Source organism: Chiloscyllium plagiosum, unplaced genomic scaffold, assembly GCF_037043375.1.
Source record: "Chiloscyllium plagiosum isolate Xiang-an unplaced genomic scaffold, Cpla_swu_hap1 HiC_scaffold_19, whole genome shotgun sequence".
NCBI classification, from domain to species: domain Eukaryota; kingdom Metazoa; phylum Chordata; class Chondrichthyes; order Orectolobiformes; family Hemiscylliidae; genus Chiloscyllium; species Chiloscyllium plagiosum.
The window spans coordinates 50,596,743-50,623,168 of NW_028270157.1; the positions used below are offsets into that span (position 1 = coordinate 50,596,743).

The following is a 26,426-nucleotide window of genomic DNA, read 5'->3' on the forward strand; positions in this document are numbered from 1 at the left end:
TCCAGTGCCACACTTTTCGACTCTGAATCTCCAGCATCTGCAGTCCTCACATTCTCTGTTGGTTGACACTCCAGCATCTTTCACTCTCACTCTCTCCAGGCATCTACTGAATTCACGATCAGTACCTACCTTTGGCACGGTGTTCTTTTTTAAAAAAGCATTTTGTAATTAATATTCAATATGCCGATAGTTTATCCAGGATTCTGATCCATGGTCATGACTATTATCGATAGATCAGATATTAATTCTGCATGTTAAAAATAAATTGTGCATTTATTGTAATTTTTAACTTGTAAAGTAAAGATCAGAGTTGTTTATTTAGGACTATGGAACCTTTGCCTTTATTTTCTTGGAAAGTTTGCTGGAACTCAACTTTCATCTGTGTTAAAATAAAGCTACCAGTCCTTAACCAGAATGTAGTATAATTTGATGATCTTGTCTGGGATCATAACAAATATCATCAGCTATATCATCATGATTTACATGATTCTCATTGTACCACATTTCCCTCCAAGTTTCTTTCTACTTGGTGTACATTATTCTAGTAGTTTACTTCTTCCTACTCACATAGTTTTATAAACATTAATGTCATTATGAACATCATTATTACCAATTTCACTACACTATTTTCACCTCCACTCCCACATAAGATGACCTGGGACTCTGAATAGATGTTCTTGAGTAAAATATTGGAATGATGATGATGTACTGTGTTTGGAATAGTTGTATGACTCTGTACATTATGTGATGTATGAAAGGAATGGTTGTCCCATAGTCTGTGAAACCATTCTTTATCTCACTTCTCGACTTAAGCAAGATCAATGTTTACCCTTTCATCCTGAATGACCCATGAGGCATTATGACAATTTAAGACCTCAACTAATTTGTTTTTCTAATGACAATGATTTCCAACTTATAGAGTCATAGAGATGTACAGCATGGATACAGACACTTTGGTCCAACCTGTCCATGCCGACCAGATATCCCTGTCCCTTTATTAAACTTCGAGGCTGACAGAATTTTTACTCTGTCTCTAGATTGTATCACCTCTGTTACTTTATATAGTGTTTCTTTTCTCCAGTTGTTTTATCTTCTTGTTGTCTCGAGAAGTTATATTTGGCTAAGATTATGTTCTAATCTTTGTCTATGCATTTTTAACCTCTTTCCCATTAACAGTTCACTTGGTGAGTACCCACTATTCGATAGTATTGCTCTGTAACTGAGTACAACTAATTCCTAGTTTGGATTTTAATGTATCAGTGATTCCTCAATCACTTTTTCTGCCTCACTGTTTCACTGAGAATGGAGTGAAGAACTGTCACCTTCTTGATGCCTGCCTTCAAAGTGCACTTCCCCATTCACCAATCGTGGTTCAGTTTCCAATACTAATCTGGGAAACTGTGTATCACAAAGATCCTTTCCACTGCTCCAAAAGGACAAAAAAAAGCTTAAAAAAAAAAGAATAAATGTATTACTCAAATAGGGAAGCTCTCCAACATGGTCTATAGCTACTCTACAGAAGCACACAGAAAGCAACAAATGGGAGAGTACATAATATCCTTGACCTCAAAAAGAGATCAGGACCAGATTAAGGATATAAGTTAAGACACTGCATAGACTAACCTGATGAAGTCTAAAACTTTAGAGCAGGAGATGTAGCAATTTTCAATATGATGAGAGATGAAGACTCAGAGAGTGATGTAGAGTAACGGGGTCAAAATCAGAAGTATATATGATGATGGAACAATGATGCCACTGCACATTAGAAATTGAAGAGATTTAGAAGGGGGAAACACTTTAACCTCATGTGAAGGTTCAGTGTACGTTCAAATATGTGAAGGTCCAATGCATATCACACAAGTGAAAGTCCAGCATATGTAGGTCCAATGTATATACAATATATGAGAAAGTGCAATGCATATACAATATATGTAAAGGCCCAGTATATATACAATATATGTGAAGGTGCAATGTATATACAATAAATGTCTACCTGTAAATGAAGAGTTCTTGTAAAAGAAAATTATGGGCTCAAGCAGCTTGCTTTCAGGCCCCAAATGATTCTCTACTTTATGACGAAATAACAATGTACCCAGGATCTTTTATGCCTTGTTAATGTGGGTAGCACAGTGGCTCAGTGGATAGCACTGCTGCCTCACAGCATCAGGATCCCAGGTTCGATTCCAGTCTTGGATGACTGTGTGGAGTTTGCACATTCTCCCCTTGTCTGCGTGGGTTTCCTCCGGGAACTCTGGTTTCCTCCCACATTCCAAAGGTGTGCAGGTCAGGTGAATTGGCCATGCTAGATTGTCCATAGTGTTAGGTGCATTAGTCAGAGGGATGGTGGGTTACTCTTCGGAGGGTTGGTGTGGACTCGTTGGGCCGAAGGGCCTGTTTCCACACTGTAGAGAATTGAAAAAAAACCTCTTTTCTTAACCTTCAACTCTGGTGCACATAGACTCCCAGGCAGGGAGTCCAGGCTCCAGCGGTGCCACTTCAAGTACCAATGCATTCATAAACAAGCTTGTGGTGGATGCTCTGATCAGGGATTATATTTCAGCCTTTACACACCTACTGTCCTGGAGCAAGAGCCCAAGTCCAAGTGACTGTTTGTTTTGGCAGCAAGAGTGCATTCTGCAAAGCTGTGGTGATAAAGGGTATTGGACTGAAACCTAAGCTTTATAAATAGAACTTTTATAAATAGAAGAACAAAGTGCAAAAGACAAGGTGTTTTGCTAAATTTATATGGCATAGTTTAGCTCTGCTGTAAATTTGGCTCACAAGTTTGGCATCTGAATGATTTAGGAGTAGGAAGGTATGCATTACGGAAACAGGAGACACCCTGGAGACAGGAGCAGTCTCTCACTGGCCATGTCCCCAGCTCCTTCTGGTTCTGCAACATCTTCAGAATTTTTTTAATATTGCTTTTCTTTGTTCTTCCTACCTAAATGTATCAATACAAATTTCTCGGCATCAAACTTCATCCAGCTTCTATCTAAGTGCCCATTTCATCACTCTGTCCGTGACCTTGCAACTCATTGTTATTACCCTCACAATTCACAATTGTAAATATATGGCTTAGTTCGAGGCATTTAGAAGCCTTAAATGATATATTTGTTTCAGTTACTTATAATACAATGCTATACTTAACTATTAACTAGCACAGTGTGTAGTGTAACCCTTGTATGTATGAACAAACAGTGGAAAAGTACTGAGTACATCTGACTTGTAAAGATGTGCTGATGTGACCACACGATAGAAAAAAACCGTTAACGCAGATCAGAATGTGCTAGACTGATTCCCATATCTGGGAAAAGAACCTCATGTACTAACGGCTTAATGAGAGCGGCCACAGTTGTGGTCAGGGGAACGAGATAAACAGCAAGGGGGTTACCGCCCTGTGCGTACAGATACGGGATGTGTGGTGCTCTGTGGTTGCAAGAGGAGGTCACGTGGAGACTGTTTCACGCACAAGAGGAGGTCACGTGGTGCTCTGTTTCGCGGGCAGAAGGAGGTCACATGGGGTCAAACATCCAGGAATGCGAAAAGGCGGAGAATGGAGTCAGATCAACAGCCAATCAGAAGACAATCCCACCTCAGTGATTGCATGACGTTCTGTACTGTATAAAAGACTGGGTCAGGGACAGGAATACGTTGGACTTCGTGAACTGACACACTTTGCAGTTTGTCAGGGACGGGAAGTCCTAGACCCAGAACTCAGTTTATTTTAGCAGTAAGTGGATAAAATATACAAAGAGTTTGAGACCGAATATCTTCTCCTATTGCTTCATTTAAAGAATACGCAGGACTCGGCTCACACATAGAGGAAAGTAAACTGGTAGATTGAGCCAAAGTCCAACACAATACAGTACCTTTAAGTCTTATGTCATCTGCAATTATGTCTTACAACAAGATGGAAGCTGGCACAATGTAATGGAGCACAAAAATGTGAGGCCTCAGAATTGTTAGGGACATTGGTTAAGTTTACCAAAAGGCATGAGTTGATAGTCACAGTTAGGCAGTGTTGCTGAATAAATGGCCAGTGTTGAAACTTTATTGCTGGAACAGCACAGCAGGTCAGGCAGCATCCAGGGAACAGGAGATTCAACGTTTCGGGCACAGGACTGAATAAATGGCCAGCCAAGAGAATTTACAGCTGTCTAATCTCCACCCTGATCCTCTTCCTTCAAGTGAACCATTTCCAAATTATTTGTTCAGTTTCATTATTTAGTCATAATTGTCACCTGCTCTCCATTTCTAAACTAATTAATTTGTTAAGGAGAAATCATGCTTTATTTTTGTATTTCTCACCCCACCCTATTTCCCTTTATTTTACAGAAATGCTGTCAGTGCTGCCTTCTTGGTAAAGGAGCTAAAGCCAATGGACTCAATTGTGAAGCAAATCCAGCATTAGGATACCAGTGTGGACAGGTCTACAGGGCATGCTGTGTAGGAGATCAAGAAGACGTCAGTCTTCCAGATGCAGGAAATAACATAGAAGGACTTTCTACAACAGCTATGCACAATCAGAGCACAGGTAAAATTGAAAGAAAAAATAATGACCATTATTTTGGAAACAGCAAGTAAAAAAGCATAGAACTGAATGTGAGGTAGCTTACATTCTAAGTGGAAAAATATTAACATTTCAAGACGAATGCTATGATAATAAAAGTGAAGGATGACTATTCAATTTTCACTTTCCCCAATCACGTATGCATAGTCAGAAAATTTTCCGACTTCACACCAAAACGAGTGAAACTGGCCTGAACGGTTGGAATTTGTTTGTGGAAGTAAGTGCAGAAGCAGTGACAGGAGGTGCCATGTGCCAAGGCAATCTGTTCAAAAGGCCCACTTCAGTGCTTTGAGACTTGGTGAATAAAACAAAAAAAATGTCCCTTACCCTGTACACCCACTAATGCATCACTCACTTTGCATACCCTATCTGTTCCACACACCCTCACCCCATGGCTCTTCCTAAGCTCCATACTAACTCTTACTGCTCAATACAGCCCCAATGGTGTTTGCTTTGCATACCTTGCATGTCAATCTATCACCTTCTTTGACAATCACTCGCCAGCGAGTATGATTATCCATCTAGGAAACTCCTTGTCAGTGGTCATGGGTTCTGTGGGTCTTTGTGTGACCTATGACCCCAATCCTAGAGCTGCATCTCTGACAGCAAGTTTTGATTGTGTTTCCAAAAGATGAATTGGCATTCCTTCCCCTGGTTCCTTTTCCATACTTCCTCTTGCTGATGGGCGTTCCATGGAATTGTGTCCCTTGATACTAAAACTTCTTGCAAATTGGTTTCTTCTGAATGAGGGTATTCCAGGTGATGACATTTATGTTGCATTTCTTAAGGGAAACCTTCAGGATATCTTTGAAACACTTCCTTTGTCCTCCTCTTGTTCAAGTCCCTTTCTTGAACTGAATGAAGATGATTTGCTTTGGCAGTCAGAAGTCAGCCATTCTTAGCAAGTGGCTGGCCCAGTGGAGTTGGTTTTGGAAGTATTATGGCTTCAATGCCAGTGCTATTGGCTACTTCAAGGATTCTGATGTTAGTATGCTTGTCCTTTCAGGTGATTTGGAGAATCCATCTCAAACAGTATTTCTCAATGGTACTTCTCAAGGGTCTTGAGGCAGAGTTTACATATATCGCTACCTCAAGACCAATCTAAATACTTCTAATTAAGCCCTTGGCCCCTCCGTGTAAAATTTTATGTCAACTTGCATCAATTCATGACTCCCCATCGATTACCATCATAGCCCATTATAGTTATAGAGTCACAAAGTCATACAGCATGGAACCAGTCCATGCCAATCATGTTCCCAAACAAAATTAGTCCCACCTGCCTGCTCTTGGCCCATATTCCTCCAAATCTTTCCTATTCATGAACCTAGCCAGACATCTTTTAACTATTACAACTGGACCTGCATCCACCATTTTCGCTGGCAGTTCATTCCATACACAAACCACTCTCTGTGTAAAATAAAATTGCCCCTCATATCCTTTTTAAATCTTTCTCCTCTCATCTTAAAAATATGCTCCCTAGTATTGAATTCCCACACTCTAGGAAATAGACTCTAGTCATTCACCTTATCTATGCCCTTCATGATTCTATAAACCTCAATAAGGTCACCCCTCAACTTTGTTTGCTCCAGTCTATTTTCATATCACAAATCCTCCATTCCTGGCAACATCGTGGTAAATATTTTCTGAACCCTCTCCAGTTTAATCATATCCTTCCCATAACAGGGCAACCACAGTACTGTCGAAGATACCCTATCAATGTCCTGTACAACTTTAATGTGATGTCCCAAATCCTATACTCAAAGGTCTGAGCAATAAAGACAAGTGTGCTAAATGCCTTTTCAACCACCCTATCTACCTCTGATGCAAATTTCAAAGAATTAATCACCTGAACCTCTAGGTCTCTCTGTTCTACAATGCTATCCAGGGCCCTACCAATACTTTATATGTCCTGTCCTTGTTTCTATTGACAAAATGCAATACCTCACATTTATCTAAATTCTTGTCCTAAATTAATGGCTAGTCATGTTAACTCATGCTATTGTTTCCACCACCGTTTTCCCTCATATCATTCATTCAACTCATTAATTATCCACCATGGGCAGATCTAAGGAGCCAAATGAAATAAAAAGTTTTAAGTATTTCTTATGGCTGTTATTACATTTAAAAGAAATCAGTCTTATTAAAGCCTATTCAATATATTGAAATCTCTCCAGTACTAAACCCATTATATTCGGAAACATTTCTGCTATTAGCCCCACATCAAGGATGGGTAATTTCTTGGTAACCACATGGAGATGTCAATCAAACTAGGAACTTATACAGCCCTAACAGTGATGATGGTAGATTGTGAAAGCAATAATCCTTTAAGATAATCTTCATTCCTTTGTCAAAAACATCAATGAAAATTGCAACTGAGAGTCACCATTTTGTGTGTTTCTTTAAAAATAGTTAAAGAGTTGGAGATTTTATTGGCTCAATAGCTTGACAGTTCCACAAAGCTTATCCATCTAATGGACATTAATGGACGTTAACAACTGCTAAAAGGCACCTGACCTTTCCCAACGGATATTTATCTTTTCCCAAAGGGGTACTTCACCTCTCCAGAGTAAGTGATTCTCTTCCAAAGAGGTACCTGATTTCTCCATAAAGATGCCTGACATCTCCAAAAAACAGCAGTCGATTTAGACCTTTTTCTCAATTACGCTTCAGGTCCTAAGTCATTTTTCAGAAACCTAGGTGACAGAAAAAAATTGTTACTGACTCAAAGACACCATGATGTTATATGTGCTACTACCTTTGTGAACTATGGAAGTCTGAAATACCTCCCATGCATGTTTGTTTGTCCCCAGCCCAGCATCAGGTTCAGCAGGGATCATCTGGAATTGGACTCCACTGCCCATCTGGCTAGGGTGTGGAGACCTTCAGACTCAGTGCACAATTGAGCCTTGGTTTTGACTTTACAGTGGCAGCATCTCATCTGAGTTCAACAAGTTAGAATTTTTCAAGTTAGAAGATTATGGATTTGAACTCAGATCTCAGAAAATAGTGTATAATTGAGGCTGCACATTTGTGTGATACTGAGAAAGTACAGGATTGTAAAAAGTGCAATCAGGCATTAGAGAAAGATCTAATCTGCCTTTGTATCTCTGTTGTTTAGAGGAATGCAAATAACCCCAGCATACCACTTGAAGTATAGTTGAGAGTACTGATATCCAACCTAAACCAAAGATTTCCTTCAAATTCTGCCAATCAAAGCTAATTTCATTCATCCTATTTTTTTTCATAGAAACAGCCATTCAGCCCATCAATTCCACACTGACCCTCAAAAGACATCCCACCCAGACTCTGATTCCCCTCCGCAGATCCCTTCGGCCCCATCCCTGTAACTTTGTATTTCCATTAGTCTACACATCCCCGGACACAACAAGCACAATTTAGCATGGCCAATCCACCTAACCTGCACATCTTTGGACTGTGGGAGGAAACCCACATAGACACAGGGAGAATGTGCAAACTCCAACCTTCACACAGGCAGTCACCGAAGGCTGGATTCAAATCCAGGACCCTGACGCTGTGAGGTAGCAGTGCTAACCACTGAATCACTGTGCCACCCATACTTTTTGTACATGTTTGTACATATTTACTCCAGCATTTTCCCACACAATAACAATTATTGCTGAAGAACATTTTAACCATCCTCCAAGAGACATTTCAATTACATGAATTAAATTGCTGCTTCACTGCATTATGGTGTTAAAATTATGAACAGATGAGGTAATAATATAAAGCAGTAACAGTTCTTTACCCACATAAAATGTTTATGAAACATCTTTTCTTAATGCCTTCTTAACAAAAGAAACTTCCATCGAAATAGTATGTGAGTTTTCAAATTCTCAAATGATCACAAGTGATGCACAATGAAATGTTAATTTTAGGCTCCATTGTGAAATGACTTTGTATTAATAAAAGTTACAATCTCTGGCACAGGTTGTGCACCTTCAAATTACTGCCATGAAATAATCTCTCTCACAGTCTGTTTCTATGATGCCAGAACCAAAATAAAAATGCATTTATCTTTTGGTCAGGATAAATCTTCCTCTTTCCAATTTGCTCTTTCCATTTCTCTCAGTTAGATCATTTACTCCATCCCTTCTAACTGGTAGCAGCAAATATGTGAGAATGGCCCAGGGCTGAATTTCACAACCTCACAACTGAAATTCCCAGACAAGGTTTCTCTTGAAGAAGGAGTCTTGCTGTCTGTACTTTCTCTTTGAGTAATGATTACTAAAAAAACCTGCGTATTAAAGTAATATACTTTTTGCCAGTAGGCTTTTCTTTTGACACGGAGAAGTCTGATGTATAATAATATGTGACAGAATCCTTGGAAGTATATTTTATGGGTTGGATAAATAGATTGAAATGATCTGTCAAACGTACAGCCAGTGGCAAAAATATCAGAAGTCACTAAAAAAGCCTTTTGCTATCTTTAAGTGCAATCTATTTCGATTGTCCTGGATTTTACAGTCATAGAATCATAGAGATGTCCAGCATGGGAACAGACCCTTCGATCCAACTCATCCATGCCGACCAGATATCCCAACCCAATCTCGTCCCACCTGCCAGCATTTGGCCCATATCCCTCTAAACCCTTCCTATTCATATACCCACTCAGATGCATTTTAAATGCTGTAATTGTACCAGCCTCCACTACTTCCTCTGGCAGCTCATTCAATACATGCACCACCCTCTGCGTGAAAACGTTGTCCCTTTTATATCTTTTATCTCTCATCTTAAACCTATACCCTCTAGTTCTGGATTCCCCCATCCCAAAGAAAAGACCTCGTATATTTATCCTATCTATGCCCCTCATGACTTTATAAACTCAGCTTCCGATGCTCCAGGGAAAACCCCAGCCTATTTAGCCTCTCCCTATAACTCAAATCTTCCAACCCTGGCAACATCCTTGTAAATCTTTTCTGAACCCTTTCAAGTTTCAAAACATTCTTTCGATAGGAAGGAGACCAAAACTGCATGCAAAATCCCAAAGTGGTCTTACCAATGTCCTGTACAGCCGTAACATGACCTCCTGACTCCTACACTCAGTGCTTTGACCAATAAAGGAAAGCATACTAAATGCCTTCTTCACTATCCTATGTGCCTGTGACTCTACTTTCAAAGAACTATGAACCTGCACTCCAAGGTCTCTTTGTTCAGCAACACTCCCCAGGACTTTACCATTAAGTGCACAAGTCCTGCTCTGATTTCCCTTTCCAAAATGCAGTACCTTACATTTATCTAAATTAAACTCCATCTACCACTCCTCAGCCCATTGGCCCATCTGATCAAGATCCCATTGTACTATGAGGTAACCTTCTTCACTGTCCACTACACCTCCAATTTTGGTGTCATCTACAAGCTTACTAACTATACCTCCTCTGTTCACATCCAAATCATTTATATAAATGATGAAAAATAGTGCACCCAGCACCGATCCTTGTGGCACCTAGCCACAGGCCCCCAGTCTGAAAAACAACTCTTCAGCACCACCATCTGTCTTCTACCTTTGAGCCAGTTCTGTATCCAAATGGCCATTGGTTAGGGATGCAATTACTATTAACAATGCGAAAGATGCTGAGAAAAACGTTTTGTGAGCTTTTGAGAATAGACTTGCTGTAATATGGATCAAATCCTGGAGCCCTATTTGATAGCACTATGGGTTTACCACAACACAAATGCTTGATTGAGTGATGTAGGCAACTCAAAGGCTGTGTGACAGTAGTAGTGCTGGGGATTGGAGTGGGGGAGAGCAAGTTAAGGAAGATGTTATGCTAGAGCTTTGTGGGAAGTGGGTACAGTAGCAGAGAGAAGATAATGACATTTACCCTGGTGGAGTGCATAAGGTCATTGACTTTCTTTCCTCCTTGCTTGATACTGAGGACACCTGACTGACCGAGGTAGCAAAATTGAACCAGACTGGTATGGCATTGTGGCCTCTTCTGCTGGTCATGTGAGAAGAGGTCAGGCCCCATCTGCATTCTCTGTCCACAAGGACATTCAAGTCCTGTCTTCAAAGTAGGATGCCAGTTTCTTGCTGTCTGTGATACCTGGGGCAATTTGTGTGCAACTAAGCAGGGTAGCTCAGGATTGCTAGCACTTGACTGGCAATCAATTAAAAGGCACAATGACCTTTTAAAAATTGCACCATTGCCAGGGATGCCAGTATATCCCAGCAATGGTGTGTATTTCCATTTATGGTCAGTGAGAAGATCGAGCTAGCCTTGTCCATTGGGGTTGGGTTAGTGGGAAGTGAGATTGCCTTGTCCATTGGGGTTAGGTTGGTGGGGGGGGGGGGGGGGTTGCCTTGTCCATTAGGGTTGGGTTAGTGGGAAGGGGGGGTTGCCTTGTCCTTTGGGGTTGGGTTGATGGGAAGGGTTGCCTTGTCCATTGGGGTTGGGTCAGTGGGAAGGTTTGCCTTCTCCATTGGGGTTGGGTTTGTGGGAAGGGGGGTTGCCTTGACCTTTGGGGTTGGGTCAGTTGCCTTGTCCATTGGGGTTGGATTGGTGGGGAGGATTGTCTTGTGCATTGGGGTTGGTCGGTGGGTAGGGTTGCCTTGTCCATTGGGGTTGGGCGGGTGGGAGCTGGCTTGTCCATTGGGATGGGTTTGGGTCTTGAGGCATTGCCTGGTACATTGGAATTGGGGGTCAGTTGCATGATCCATTGGGATTGAGTCAGTGGGTGTCATCTGATTTAATGGGCTGGATTGGGGGGGTTACATGGTTTACTTGGACTCGGTCAGGGAGGTGTCATCTGAATCATTGAGTTTGGGGCAGTGGGGAGTTGCCTGGTTTATTGGGATTGGTTCGGGATGGTGGTCACCTGGTACATGGGGATTATGTTAAGGAGGGGCAAGTGCCGGGTGCAGTAGGGTCAGATCACTTCATGGGTCGGTGCTAGATCTAATGGGATTGGGTTGATAGGGATTTGCTGGATCCAGTGGATGAGGTTGGATCAGGAGGAGTGTGCTGGTCCAGTGACATTGGATTAGTTTGGAGAGTGTGATTGTTGGGTTTGGCAGCATCGCAGGCTGGGGGCTGGGTGTTGTGATTGTGGTTGGGAAGAGGTGTGGTCAATGATGAATTAGGGTTTGGTTTAACAGTACTCAGGAAGTAGGTTCAGTTTCTAAGCCTCTAACTTTTCCTGGATAACTATTAAGCTGAAGTGAGTAGGAATCCTCCAACTTCTCTGACTAATAGGGACACTTTCAGAGGGTTCCAGATATAGAGCAATTTTTGGAATTTTCATTTTCCTGGGTAATTCTGTCTGAACAAGATGTCTTGGCATTTCCACATGATCCAATACAGAACACCCCGTCTGGAGTGCTACAACGTTTATGTATATCCGAGAGTTTAAATCTCACTGTAGCAGCTGAAGAATTTATTTCCATTAATTAAAAAATCGAGAATAATTAAACAAATTAGAAATTTCAAGAAAATATAATTTCAATAATGATGATCACGACGCAAAAGGTTGTGGTAAAAACCTGTCTAACTACTGTCGTTTTGGGAAGAGAATCTGCTGTCCTTGCTTAGTATAGCCTCAGTGTGAGTCTCAACCCACAATAATTGGTTGATTTTTAGCTGCCCTCTGACATGGTCTTGCAAACCACAAAACTGCACACTGATGGGAACATATGCTGACATTCAGTAACTGAAATAAATCCCTTCTGGAATCCTTTCTTGTATAATTTCAATGAATTATTTCACAATCTGGGGTCAAGTGTTCATTTCTTTCAGTTTCAGATTGTTATTCTGCTTATATTTTTTAGAAAAATCTTGTTCATGTATTTTTTTGATTATAACAGGATACTTAGCGAAGTCATCCAATGAAATTCACAATCATACATTTTTCATCCAACTTATGGTGGCACACTGGTTAGCACTGCTGCCTCACAGTGACGGAGACCTGGGTTCAATTCCCACCTCAGGGGACTGTCTGTGTGGAATTTGCACATTCTCCCCGTGTCTGTATGGGTTTCCTCCCACAGTCCAAAGATGTGCAGGTTAGGTGAATTGGCCATGCTAAATTGCCCGTAGTGTTAGGCATAGGGGAATGGGTCTGGGTGGGTTGCTCTTCAGAGGGTCGGTGTGGACTTGTTGGGCTGAAGGGCCTGTTTCCACATTGTAACTAATCTAATCTTACTGCTGTTAAGTGTTTTGACTTATAATTTCTCAATATACCAAGTTTGCGAGATGGTAAAATGACAAGTCAACTGAAATCAGTTTACGATCCAAGTTTCTTTGATGTGTGTAGTGCATTTTCATGAACACTGCCCATTTCTTTCTTTGACAGGTAGTTCCCAACTCAGAAAACCATTACTTGAGCTGGAGGATCCATTCCTGAATGATCGATGCAGAGGTATGGAGGATCACTGTTATACCCACTCAGCGAGACTTGGACTCTTCTTTCTTTCATAGCCGCTCAACACTTTTCTTTGTTGTATTATGAAGAAATATATTTTTTGAAAGGTCAAAGCTTTATTTTGTGCTGTACACTTAAAGCCAGCCACTGCCACAAATTTCCACAATATTTTATGAAACAACTGTCTTAAAGGAGGCACAATGGAACCTTTGTAATGGATGATTACATAGTTAATTAATTCCCTCATCCCTGTCGTATGCATTTTCTCATGAGCCATCATTATAGTGGGAATAGCTGTGGACTTTGGGCACCAACCCTCAGAACATGATTGTAATTCTACAATAGCTCCAAATATTTCAAATAAGGGAAGGTGAATTGAGTCAGTAATTAATACACCATGCCTAGAGTTATTTTTAGTAATCGTTCAGAATAGGTGGCTGTTTGTTATACTCACTGATCTTCTGTTCGATTGAAATTCCTAGAGAACTATTACTGAGAACAAAGAGAGATTATGATTAATTACTTTATATAGATGATTATTTTTGGGATGGAATGAATTAAGAGTGAATGAATAGAGATGGTTATGCCTTTTTAAGGAAAATCAAGTAAATATTTGAAATGGAGAAGTCTGCAATGCCATGGGGAGAGGGCAGGGCTGTGAAATTTGTTATGGATTGCTGAAACAAAGCTGGCACACACACAGTGACCTAGATTTTGCATTAATGAGGTTGTTAATGCATACCATTATTATGGAGCAACATGAACTTCTGGCGTCTACACAGCATATTTAAATGTAGAAGTCCAGAGTTGCTGTCAGTGTGTCTTGCTATTCACAGGGTGTACTGTAGCTGTCCTCTGCAATAGACTTGGCAGTGAAAGGCCTGCAATGGCTTGAACCCAAGTTAATTGTGCACTAAAGACTAAAGGTTAAGCCTGGTGCATTCAAAAGTATCTGAATATTTAATAATATGGTAATAAATGTTTAATGTCTCTCTCCACCCTATCACCAATCTCCTCCTTGGTTCTTTTTGGGCTGTTTGAATTGGCCTAAATACTCTTCTATTTCTCTTCAGTTCTGATGTAAAATCATCACTTTGACAAATTAACTCTTTCTTTTTACAGATGCTGTTTTTGCTCTTAGTTCAGACTCCCAGCACCTGTATTATCTTGCTTTTGTATTAATAGTTAATTATTGCCAAACGAGAAGTTAAATGAGAAGTTAAATGAACATTTATTTTGCAGGTGACATCTCAATCCTTCAGAATTACAGAAGCATTGGAGATTTTAAAACTAAATGATACTACTATTTTTGCTGTTTCTGTCTGTTCTATCTTTCTTTCTTCTAGCTTTCTCTTTTATTCCCACCCTTTCTCTTTGTTTATTCTGATTTCTATACAATTTAAATCTAATTTATAATTCTGCTTTATACTTCCTAAAGGCTAAAGAATTTTAACCTAAAGCGGCTGAATGGATTTGGGTCAAGTGTTAAAGATCAGATTCTGACCAAACCTAGCTGTTAACCCACCTTTTGGCTTTGAACATGGTTGTGGAGCCAGCCTGCTCCGAGAAGCTGTGTTGGTACTTCAATTGATAATGAGGATGAGAACTTAATTACTTTTCAGTTTTTAAATTTTCACTGGTTGGTTAGCTTTCCTAAGCCATGGAGAACCCAGCAGTTCTACCCAGTTCAAGATTAGATGGCTCCTACAGGAGGCCTTTACACCTTCCTATTTGCCTGCCTAAGGAACCCACACAATAGGGAACCCCTCCCAACCTTTCCCATAAAGTCTCTGATCCAAGCCACCACCCACATGGCTCCAAATCCCCACGAGATCTCTGACCTCTCTTCCACCAAGCCTAGAATCTTCCACACCTCGGACCCTAATAACTGTTTCACTCCAATTCCAATGTCCCTCCCCAGCAATAGGCTCTTAACCTCTGTCCCAGCTCACTCCAACAGCTCCCCCAATGAGTTATCTTTTTACCTCATCCCCTCTCCCTCCACCCAACCCAAAACTATGGGAATGGCAGTCAACATGATTAAACCCACCTGCTAACTTGCCCTAATTGACTCACTTCCTCCTCTTGATTAGTCAATGGTGCCTCTCTGTGACTGTCAACCCCTCCCCTAATCCACCCAAAGTTTTGCTGATTATCTGGGATGGAAAACTGACTGGTGCTGGGGTCTCTGTGCCATTCAGACCATCTTCAGTTGTAGTTTGTAAGCAAAGTAAAAATTCAGCCTTCTGTGTCTCAGTGGGAATTTTAGTGTTTGAAGAGCCTCAGTGTGTTATGCCTGCTCACAGACATCCTGTACAGTGCGTCATACGAGCTCAGACTGTGCATGACAGCAAGTCTCGATTTAAAGGACTGTGAAACTTTATGGATGACTGTCAGTAAGGTGAATGGTGAGCACTGTTCTTTTGCTCCTAACTGCAAAATTCAGGCCAAGGAGCCTCTTTTTGTACTGTGAATGTCTATCTGTGACTGTGTTGCTGTCTGAGGAAGGAATTCTCACTGGAGCCTGGTCAACTTTCCTCTATTCAGCTCACACCAACAAAAAACAAGTAATTTACTATTTATTTCAGTGCTGTTTGTGGAATGTTGCTATCAAAGAATAGCTTCTCCATTTACTTTGGTAACAACAGTCTTCATAGTTCACGATTAGCTTACCATGTGAAACTCTGCTTTGAGCCCTCACCCTCTGCCTTATTGACAATTCAAGTAGGTTATGCTGACCTTCCTGGAATAAGATTTCTTGTTACATGGATGAAAAGCCTCTTTCATTACAATCTGCATTTTTTATAATACATACACAATTTAACCATAATAAACATACACATTTAATCTTCATGAGGAATTATACCACACACACATGAATCTTTTATACTTCTTTTCAAAACCTCATTGTTATTTACTGACATCTACTGGCAGAAAAAAATCAATGCTTCTATACTTGGACCATATAATTGTGTTACCCCATTGATCTTCTGAAGCTCATCGCAGTTCCTTTATACTTCTCACAAATCTAATCAGGAGCGAGCTGCCAACTTTTGTCTCCACCCTTTGTCTCTTATCCTATATTGATATGTTAACCTCAAAAGGCTTGATTTTAACTCACTAAAACCTCATTCACTTCCATAAGATGTAAAATCAGACTGATTAGTCTCTCTGATAAACCTAACTATTATGTCCATATCCTCCACTTTTAAAGCTACCTCCAAAAAGCGCAGTTATTTATTTTATGTCAATGGCTATTTTTCATTCTAAGAATGTTAACTCTCTAAAGTTTAAGTTTATCCAAAACGTAAATTTGTTTTCAAATGTTGGGAGATTCTGCAAACACTTCCTGTAGATTGTGAGAAGAATATTTGAAAAACTGGTTATCTGACATGTTCTGTCATTTCTAGCCTTCAAACACTTTCCTATTTCCTATGATTGACTTGAATTTACCATCTTGTATAACTTCATGTGTTATACTGCCAACTCGGTCCCAATTTGGTACTAATAGCAAAATGTGCATCAGAAGTGGCTCCCATAACCAGATAGCTCTATCCATAATGCAGGGAGTTAATAGAGATAAGGTTGTGTAATAGTTTGTAGTAGGTCCTGAGACAAGGATGATGTCTAGTTTACGTGTGAGGCAAAGTCACACAAGCCTTGCTTGTGCTTCAAGAATTATTCTTTCTTCTCCAAATCCAGCAGTGCTTTTGGAACCTATCAATAAACATTCAGCAAAGACTCTTGTTGCTGTGAATGAAAGCATTGCTCAAATGAAGCATGTTGCAAGAAATGGACTTTTGAACAGATCATGAAGAGGACACCTAGTTGGTAGTAGAGGAGAAATACCACTATGACAGAAAGAAAAAAAAGTTTACAACATGTTAATGAGAATAAGAGATTGTATCTTACTGCAATAAAGAAACAGCAAGAAGGACCAAGCTCTTTTAAATGATCAATTTAGCCAATTTGTGACTGTAGTTTTTTTAAACTAAGCTTTCATTTGCCCAATATTTCTTCAGTCGTCACTTTCTCCATTACATAGAACACCACACCAACCACAAACCCTCCTGTTTACAGAGATACTGCAATCTCTCAATCAAAGCTTCCAGCTCTCAAAGACATTGTTCTGATCCTAGTTGCTGCATTCATGTTCTAAAATGCAGGAATAGGAACTCTAGGGGAGTAGCAATAAAAAGCGATACACTTTTCTCCTTGCAAGTAGCAGCTTTCTTCTCACCAGAATAAATCCAACCCAGCCAAGTACACTTGAACATCAGTCAAGTGAAGAATTATCCTCGGCAATGACAAATTTACAACAATAATCTGCTTACCAATGCTCAGTTTGGGTACCATTCAGCTGCTGACATCAACACAACGTCAGTCCAAACATGGACAAAAGTGTTGAACTTGAGCTCTGGTGAGAGTGTCTGCTCTGGACATAAAGATAATATTTGACCAAGTGTGTGGTGTCAAGAAGTCCCAGCAAAATTGAAATCAATGGGAATCAGGGGAAACTTCTCCAATGGATGAAGTTACACCCAGCTCAAAGGAAGATGGCTGGTGGTTAATGCAGATGGGGTCATCATCTTTCTCATCTATACGATAGATACAGATCTTATTGACAATGCCAACTGCTCTTTTACATCCTCTGCATGTCTGGCCTACATTCTGCTGAAAACATCCTGGGTAGACAAGCAGGAGGCTTGAAGAACACAGCAAGCCTGGCTGCATGAGGAAGTGGGGAAGTCAACATTTCGGGTATAACTCTTTTTCAGGAAATCTCATTTCAAGGTGAAGAGATAGAGGCAGGTATTTGTATCAGTCAAAGATTGGACTGAAATGCAAACAAAAAATGCTGGAAAAACTGAAAAGATCTGGCAGCATCAGTAAAGAGAGAAACAATTAACATTTCAAGTCTGATATGATTCTTTAGAATTCAGTTCTGTCCTAGCAGAAATGGTTGTACTGGTAGCCATTTCTGACATCAACATTTCTGAAAGCCTTTGTTAATGCCAGTGCTGGTGTGATGTCTTCCAGTGCTAGAATTAGGAAGTCATTGCTCTTTACTACTTGATGAGAATATTAAAGACAGAGGCAATTTCTCAGCAATCCAAGCCGCCCATGCAGCATAGAACCATGAGGTATTCAAATAAAAGACCATCTAGTCACCATCTTCTAGTTTGTTCTTGTGGCACAGATGCAAATGGCACAAAGGGATGCCCTAAAACTAAAGCACAAAGGCTCTGCCAGTGTGCTGGTCATTCCTCTGCATGCTTCATTGTGTTTTGTGATGTACCAAATTGTCCTTGATGGAGCAATACTATTGGTTGCATTGCATTCCATTGTTTATGTATAGTGCCTGAATTATGAAAGCCTGAAATTCTTTCAAAGTCTCATTGTCAACCATTTGTGTTTTTGTTTTCAAAAAAAGAATGACACTTATAAATTATCTTATGATACAGAACCTCTTGGTTGTCTCTGATGCAGGAAGTAATAGGAAACTGGAAGGTATTGCATACAATGCCTGCTTCAGTTGTTCCTCACCGAGATTCAGTTTGGAGAATTGCTAATTTAATTATTGCTCTCATTGTGTAATGTCAGATCAATCTCCTTGCCATAATATAGTCCAAGGGAGATGCAAACTAATTGGGAGCTAGTGATTTATGCACTTCAGAAGAAAGCCCTTCAGCATGTCACACACCAGACCTTGTTAGTTTTACCAATTTTGAACATGGAAGCCATCAAATCCATCTATAGTCACAGTTAGAGTCAGTAGAAATCGATCAGCAGCTGAATTCAAAGTTATAAATGGTGCCTTTAGGTGAATCCTTCCTGTTGCTGAACACATATTCAGCTGTGTAAGCTTGAGAAAGAATCGTAGCTGGAGTGTTGAGCTCAGAAGTGGCAGCATTATTGACAAACCAGTCTCAAATACTGATTGACAACATGACTTGCCCATTCTTCAAACCTCTGGCTCATACTTTGGTGATGCTGTACAAATCCTCTCTAAAATGGTACCTAAATGGTTAACACTAGAATTGTGTGATAATGCCATTTCGAAGGCAAAACAACTCCCTTTGTGGATTGAAAAACTGAGTGCTATGGTGTCAAAAGTTTTGGCCTGCATCTCCAAGTGTTTTGTGCACAGCCTTAGTCTAAAAAGACAGCATATTGCATTTCTATGTTGATGTTGTCAAATTGCCCAAATGTTTAGGGGAAAGTGGAGTCTGATGTTGCAAGCTATTGTGTGAATTGAATAAAGAGCAAGTGTGACACCTGAGGAAAGATTATTTGTTTCTGAATCATTTATTTTCTTCCGTTATTTTCCTTACAGGTGGCGGACCCTGCCAACAGCGGTGCACTGACACAGTGACCAGTGTTGACTGTTCTTGCTTTGATGGCTACAAGCTGAGGAGTGATAATGTCACGTGTGAAGGTACTGGCAGTTGATTTTTTCTACTTCCAACATCTCTCTCTCTTAAATAAGTATAATGCAATCATCAAGGAGAAAGTGGATTGCAAGAAATTAAGGCCAAACGACAAAACTTGCATGCGACTAAAGTAAAATAAAATGATTAAACTGTCAATAATGACAGCATGGATTTAAGAGCTTAAAAAGAGATCTGGAGGGGATATGAGGAGAAATCTTTTCACTTGGATTTGTCAGGACCTGAAATGCTTTACCTGTTAAGTTCCATAAATCACTAATATTAAGGATTGTGCTGTTTCAAAGAATCAGTGTAGGCACAATGCATCAAATGGTTTCCTGAACTGTATGTTTTTATGACTTTATGGTCATTGGTATAAAGACTGCATACAGTAATTGTTCCTGGTATTTCTGTTCCCTTTTACTTTGATCTATAAATGAGTTCGGAAGAAGTAATATCATGAGACCATCTCTATTTCTGATCAAGGCAAATCAAGTTCAAAAACATGTTGACAACAAATTAAACTAAGGCTTGATTATTTTCTGGGACTGCTGTTTAAAAATATCTCAGCAAAGCATTCTCAAAGAACGTTGAGCATACCTAGCTGAGGAACAGTTTGAAAAACTACAGTAACATACAAGCATGAGAAATATCAGTAATGTAGGAAATTTTGCCCCTTAAACCTGCTGTGCCACTTACTGCTTGCAGGTGATCTTTAACATCAATTAATCTTTCCTGTTCACTATATTCCTTGATGCCCTTAGAATCCAAAGATATATTGATCTCAACCCTGAATGTACTCAACAACTGAACATTCATGGACCTCTGGGATAGAGAGATTTGCACACATTTTAACCCTTTGAGTAAAACAATTTGCCTCATCTGAGCTTCAATATATGATCCTTCTCAATAAACTATGAACCCTAGTATCAGTCTGTCTAGCACTGAAATTAACCTGTCAATATACTGAAATCAGATTTTATTCTTCCAACTCTGGACAGTATTCACTCATCATATTCCATCTCTCCTCATAGGATAACAATCTCTTTCCAAGAGTCAGTCTAATGAACTATTATTGCAATGCTCTAAGGCAAGTATATCCTTCCTCTCATTGGGAGACCAAAACTGTCCAAAGTACTCTAGGTGTCATCTCACTAACAATTTGTCCAGTTGGAGTAAGACTTCCTTACACTTGCACTTCAAATTACTGGCCTTAAAGGTCAATGTACCATTTGCTTTTCCTATTGCTTGATTTGTTTATAGGCTAACTTTCATTCACTAGCATGTCCTTGGGTTGGAAGAAATGTCCAATTAAGAAGCTGAGTAAATTGGGCTGTTATTCTCTGGAGTTAAAAAGAATAAGAGGTGACTTAATTGAAACATGCAATGTTCTTAAGGGGTTTGACAGAGTAGACACTGAGAAATTATTTCCACTGGCAGGAGAAAATAGGACACGGAGATATTCTCAGGATAAGCGGTCAATTATTTACCACTCCACTGAGGGAAATTTCTTTACACCAAGGATAGTGAATCTTTGGAATTCTCTATTCCACAGGGTTCTGATGCTCTGTCGTTGATTATATTTAAGGCTAAGATGGACAGATTTTGGTTTCTTGGGTAATCAAGGAATATGGGAGTGAGTAGGAAAGTGCGATTGAGGCCGCAGATCATGATTGTACTGAGTGACAGAATACCTGTATGGTCTACCCCTCCACCTATCTCTGTTCTGTTTCTTTATTTGTTTCTGCAAAGGTTACTGGCTCAATATTTCTCCTCATTCTATTCCACTTTCCATGGTCTTGCTCACTCACTTAATCTTTCAATATTCCTTTGCAGACTCTTCAAAGTCCCGTAAAATAGCTGAGTCCACAAAACTGAGCCTTGCAGGACCTCACTGATAACAACTTGACAAACTGAAAATTACAACTTTATTCCTATTCTGTTTTCTGTCTTTTAACAAATCCTCAAGCATTCTGATATAATCCTCCTCAATTCCAAGAGCTTCTCAGACGTCTTGAATAATGGTTTTACATTTCCTCACTTCCAATCTGCTGGGACCATTCCAGAATCTAAGGACTTATGGAAGGCGCCAAACAGTGAATCCTTTATCCTTATAGCCACTTCCTTTCAAACCCCTGCTGAACTCTCTCACTCATTCCCTGGAATCTTTACATTTCTCAGTGAGAATAATAAAGAACTACCACCTCAGTGCACGCATATAGGTCAATAACAATGATATGGAAAGACAAATGAAATGGCTGGTCTTCAAATCCCTGTACTGTTCATTACTTTGTTGAATTATTGGGGGATGAGATCCATACTAGTAGGAGGAAGAGGAGAATTAGTTAACATGGTAAGTCTTCTTGCCTTATTTTGGTGCCACCTCAAACCAATATCTAGTCCCCAAGTTCTGAGAAAATAGCGTTTCCTATGGTCTATGTTGAAATGTGTGCTTCAAACAGGCATCTATGAGAATGATTTTGCTGCTTCTGACCAAAATGTAGAAGAGTGTCAAATCTTTTCCCATGTCGCTTCTTGAATTTTAATGACTGAATAAATAATGACATTCTAGTCAAGGAGATTGCGGGAGTTATGATGCATCAAAAATCTTCACCAGAATAACATAATAGATCCTGGAAAGGATTAATTACCTTCCTTCATTATAGTGGAAGTATAAAAATTATTTCCCCAGCCTATATGAGCCTTTGGAGGTCTCCACTCTTAGTCATGAAGTTAGATCAGCTAAGTTGTTAGAATGTGTTTTTATGGAAAATGAGTGAGAACAGAATCTGGTTTGCCTATCATTCCTCATATCCCTTTCCTCCAGAGTCCATTCACTATAAAGGCTAAAGGGTAAATTAAGGTGCTCAGGCAAGGTAAAGGAACATCTGCCAATAACTATGGTCAATATATCAGCATGTGTTACCATTACTAGGGGAGCACGGAAAAGATTCTGACTAGTTTTTGTTGCTCAATACAGATATCAATGAGTGTCTGTCATTGCCACATCCATGTCAAGCAGGACAACGTTGCATCAACACTATTGGGTCCTATCAATGTCTGCGTGAGATAGGCTGTGGCACAGGCTATGAACTGACTGAAAACAATCAATGCAAGGGTAGGTACTGAACAGAGGTGCATTAAATATCGAAACACGTGTGTGCGTGTGCTGGCATGTGTCCGTGTGTGTGCAATTGCTTGTGTACTAGCATGTGTCTGTGTATATATATGTATATACACAGACACGTGTGTAATTATAGTAGCAGCAAATAATCAACCAGATAATTGTTTATTTTTATCACTGACAAACATGTAGGAAGCACTGATATTTTGGGAATCAAAGTTTCCTGACAGCATTGACATTAGAACTCACCATTATCTCACCATTGCTCATTATAAATGTACTGTACCTATTTGGCACTGGAAACCAGAATGTTCATGGGATACAATTCCATCAAAAAATCCTGTTCACATGCTGAAATAGAACTGAAATATTATGATTTTGAATAAAATATGAATAGGTAGAAATGTTTCTTGCTGTTGCCATAAGATGGGTGTCAGTCTATCAACCACCCGTGAAACACAATCCCTTTATTTGATTTCACTGAATGCAGTGAAACTGAATATTAGACGCTAGGTATAACAGGTCCAATACCATCTATTTTGTGCCCCTGCCCAACTCCATATTCTAGAATAGAAATAAGATTGTATCCTAACTAGACTCCAGAAGCAGTAGTCACCCTGATCAATCTTCATTTATGAGCTGAAATTAAGAACTGATAAATTATTTGATAACAAATTTGTTATTGAGCCTAGTCCTATCTGTGTAAGCTAGTGCTCTTACGATAACCAACTGACATAAGAAACAAAAGCTCTTTCACACTTTTTCTTACCTCTTGACCAAGCCAGGCTTACTGCAGCCATATGTATTAACCACAGCTGACATGGTCGTGCCTGTATTGGTTTCATAGAGTAATGTATTTAACAACAGAGCCATCTGGAGAACCATTTTGTTCTTTGTGGTCGTTTTTGCCAGGGTTGGTGTTTTAGTCAGTCCTACTTTCTCAATGCCAGAGTTCTTGGTTAGACGTTGAGTGTCTTTGAATGAGGAATTCTTCATTTGGAGCTGGCAAGCAACCCTCCTGGACAGTGCAATGATGGTAGAGTGAGAAGGTGATCCAAGTGCCTTTCTGCCACTCAATCAGGGCAGAGGCAAGATTGTGAAAGGCTTAAGCATCCTCTGCCTGCCTAATTAAATATTCTCTCCACCACTAAATGCTCATAGGATGGGAGTTGGGGTGGGTACTAAATTAACAAAATTCCAAACTAAATTGTGAATTTCATCACACATCATCAGGCTGTTCTGATGCCAGATGCCTGTCACTCTCAAGGAATCTGGGCCAGCTCAAACTGTCACTTGCTCCTACATCCCATCAAAAGTTAGGAAAGACACTGGGTGGAATATTCAGCTAAAAATGCTTTGTCAAGTGAGATTTGTGTTGAGTTGTCAAGTGGTGGAGAGGAAGGCTGTCCTTTCTTCCTGCAGAAAATGATCATCCCACCAGATACACCTAACCTGACATGCCAGTGTAGAAGCAAGGTCAATGATCATCTGCACTCACAAAGGGTTAGAATCACCACTTTCTCTCTATTTCCTAACATCCACTAAGCCACTACCCACTCGATTCTGCCACTGCACACACATTTAACCAAGGCATGTGGACTACAACTCTCAGAATTACAGGCTTCCATCCATTGGTGCTCAGGATCAATGACAAGGCAAGAGGAGATGAGGGACATTGACCTGACTCCAGGTATCCCTTCCTCTCAAAGACAAAGATGTGCCAACAGGCACTTACAGGAAGGAGAAGCCACGCAGAGGATACACAGAATCTTCTTAGGACCCCCCGGAAGTGTCCAGCCATTCCAGTTGCCACCTCCTTGCCTATGATGCCATATTCTGCGGAAGTACCAGTCAAAGAGATCATTTATTGAGCAAATCCCCAAGGATTGACTTGACAGGACAGCCCAACTGAGCACACCCCAGACCTCAGACTGATTTCTCCACATCTTCCTGAATGATTTACTTGCAATTCCCAGATTGACTGCACTTGTTTTGCCTGGCAAATTGGCTCAATCCCTTGTTAGTAAGGACACTGATCCCTGGACTCTGGCAAGAACAAATGCATGACTGATAATAGCCAAGCCCCATCATGTAAATGGACCAACCCTATGACTGACTGTGATGTCATCCACAGACTAAATATAGCCGAGTGTTGAGGAGGCTGGAGTTCAGGGAATATGTAGGGACACCATGATGAAGTGACAATTGCATGATGACTCAGATCAGCATTCAGTGACCTGCAGCCACCAGGTACTCATCTGTCTTACATTTTGGGAATTTGTACTGTCTAGTATCTCAGGAAGGGACAGATTTGAAAATGACATAGAAATAAACCAAGTTGTACGAATGGAATACAAACATGTGGAAGTAAGATGTTGCACTCAGTAGTGAGATTCTGAAGTCATTCTCTAAAGCTTAAGGAGCAAACAGGAAAACTCTTTTTTGACATCGAGGTTCTGAGTTTTAATTTCATTTACACCTTATTTCTCATCTTTCTTGACATTGTTCTCACCGCACCAAGGAGATGAAAATTCACCCATGTAGATTTTGGGAAGGGTGGAATGTAGATTCACCACAAAGTTGCTGGGACTGAAAAGGTTAAAATATAAGGGTAGATTGCAGAAACCTGACCTGTATTTCATTGAATTGATGAACTGGCATATTTCAATGGATGGATAAAGAGAATATAGTTTTTTTTCTGGTAGAGGAATGCAGAACAAGGCACAAATCTTAAAATTAGAGCCATTCAAGATTGAAATTTGGAAATAACTTTTAATGAATAGGAAAGCAACAATTTGTAACTTTCTCTTCAAAAGTCTGCATATTTCATGACTGATATCAATAAGTTTTGTTTGGCAAGGATATCAAGGGATATGCATTCAACGAAGATAAAAAATGATTGAAGTACAGTTCACTCATAATCTAACTGAATGTCAGAAGTCTCAAGTTGATTAATGGCTGTTTCTGATCCTGTGATTCCAGTGGCCAATGCCAGTAACTTTGCTCTTGGGATGTTTCTCCAATATGGCATTTGTATTTCTTTCTGAAGCAACAAAATGCTGTTATTTTTAACATCCCCAGCCATCTGTTGTCTGGTCAGATGGGCCAATAGGTAAATGCTAATTTAATCTAGGCATATTAATGTACAAAATAGGAGAAAGAGTATGCTATTTGGCCCTTCAAGCTTGCTCCAGCATTCAACATGAAAACAATATGCTATGTTATGATATCAACTTTGTCCTTTGCTATTTCAAATCAACTGGTATACCGCTGAACAGCTCTGCTGTTGGGTGGTTGGGGCAGATACACTGAATGTCTTTTCTGTCCATGTCCTTCCATCATATAGCAATTTGGTTCATTGAGTCTATCAACTCTTTGGCTTCTATATTGAACTTTTTGTTTTAGCAGGTGAATAATTTTATTATTTTTATTTGAAATCTGATAGATATCAATGAATGTGAGATTGGAACACATAACTGTGGATCCAACTTTGTCTGTCAGAATACACAAGGGTCATTTCGCTGCCGGCCAAAAATGCAATGTGGAACTGGATTCCTGCAGGATGCTCTGGGGAACTGCATTGGTAAGAAATAAAAGCATTTACATTCTGTATTGAACAATTTTGGAGTAGTTTGTCAACAAATGGTTTCTCCATCAACTGAATTTTGAGTATCGTTAATGTTGTTCCCATAAAGAAGAGTGCTGTGCTAATTAAGTCCTTTGTCTCAGAGCTTAATGAATTCAATGTCAGTGGTAACGAGTAGATAATCAAATACTCAGTGCAATGCTATCAAAAGGAATTTACAAAACCATGCTCCTAAAGTGACACTGTGCTTATTGGGAAGCCATGCATGCTTTTCATGATCTTCTGTTTGTTTAATAGTCTCTACGTTTTCTAACTATTCTCCCAAATGCCCAA

At 39.9% G+C, this 26,426-nt stretch overlaps 1 protein-coding gene across 2 annotated transcripts in view; it reads left to right on the forward strand.

Moving 5' to 3' along the window:
• The window catches only part of fbln1 (fibulin 1), a 177,559-nt gene that overhangs the window by 36,077 nt on the left and 115,056 nt on the right, over positions 1 to 26,426 (forward strand). For both annotated transcript variants that reach the window (XM_043709279.2, XM_043709278.2), the window contains exons 4-8: positions 4,339 to 4,537; positions 12,884 to 12,949; positions 19,290 to 19,391; positions 22,364 to 22,501; positions 25,953 to 26,090. In XM_043709279.2, coding sequence (XP_043565214.1) covers positions 4,339 to 4,537; positions 12,884 to 12,949; positions 19,290 to 19,391; positions 22,364 to 22,501; positions 25,953 to 26,090 — 643 coding nt within the window. The remainder of the gene's footprint in view (positions 1 to 4,338; positions 4,538 to 12,883; positions 12,950 to 19,289; positions 19,392 to 22,363; positions 22,502 to 25,952; positions 26,091 to 26,426) is intronic.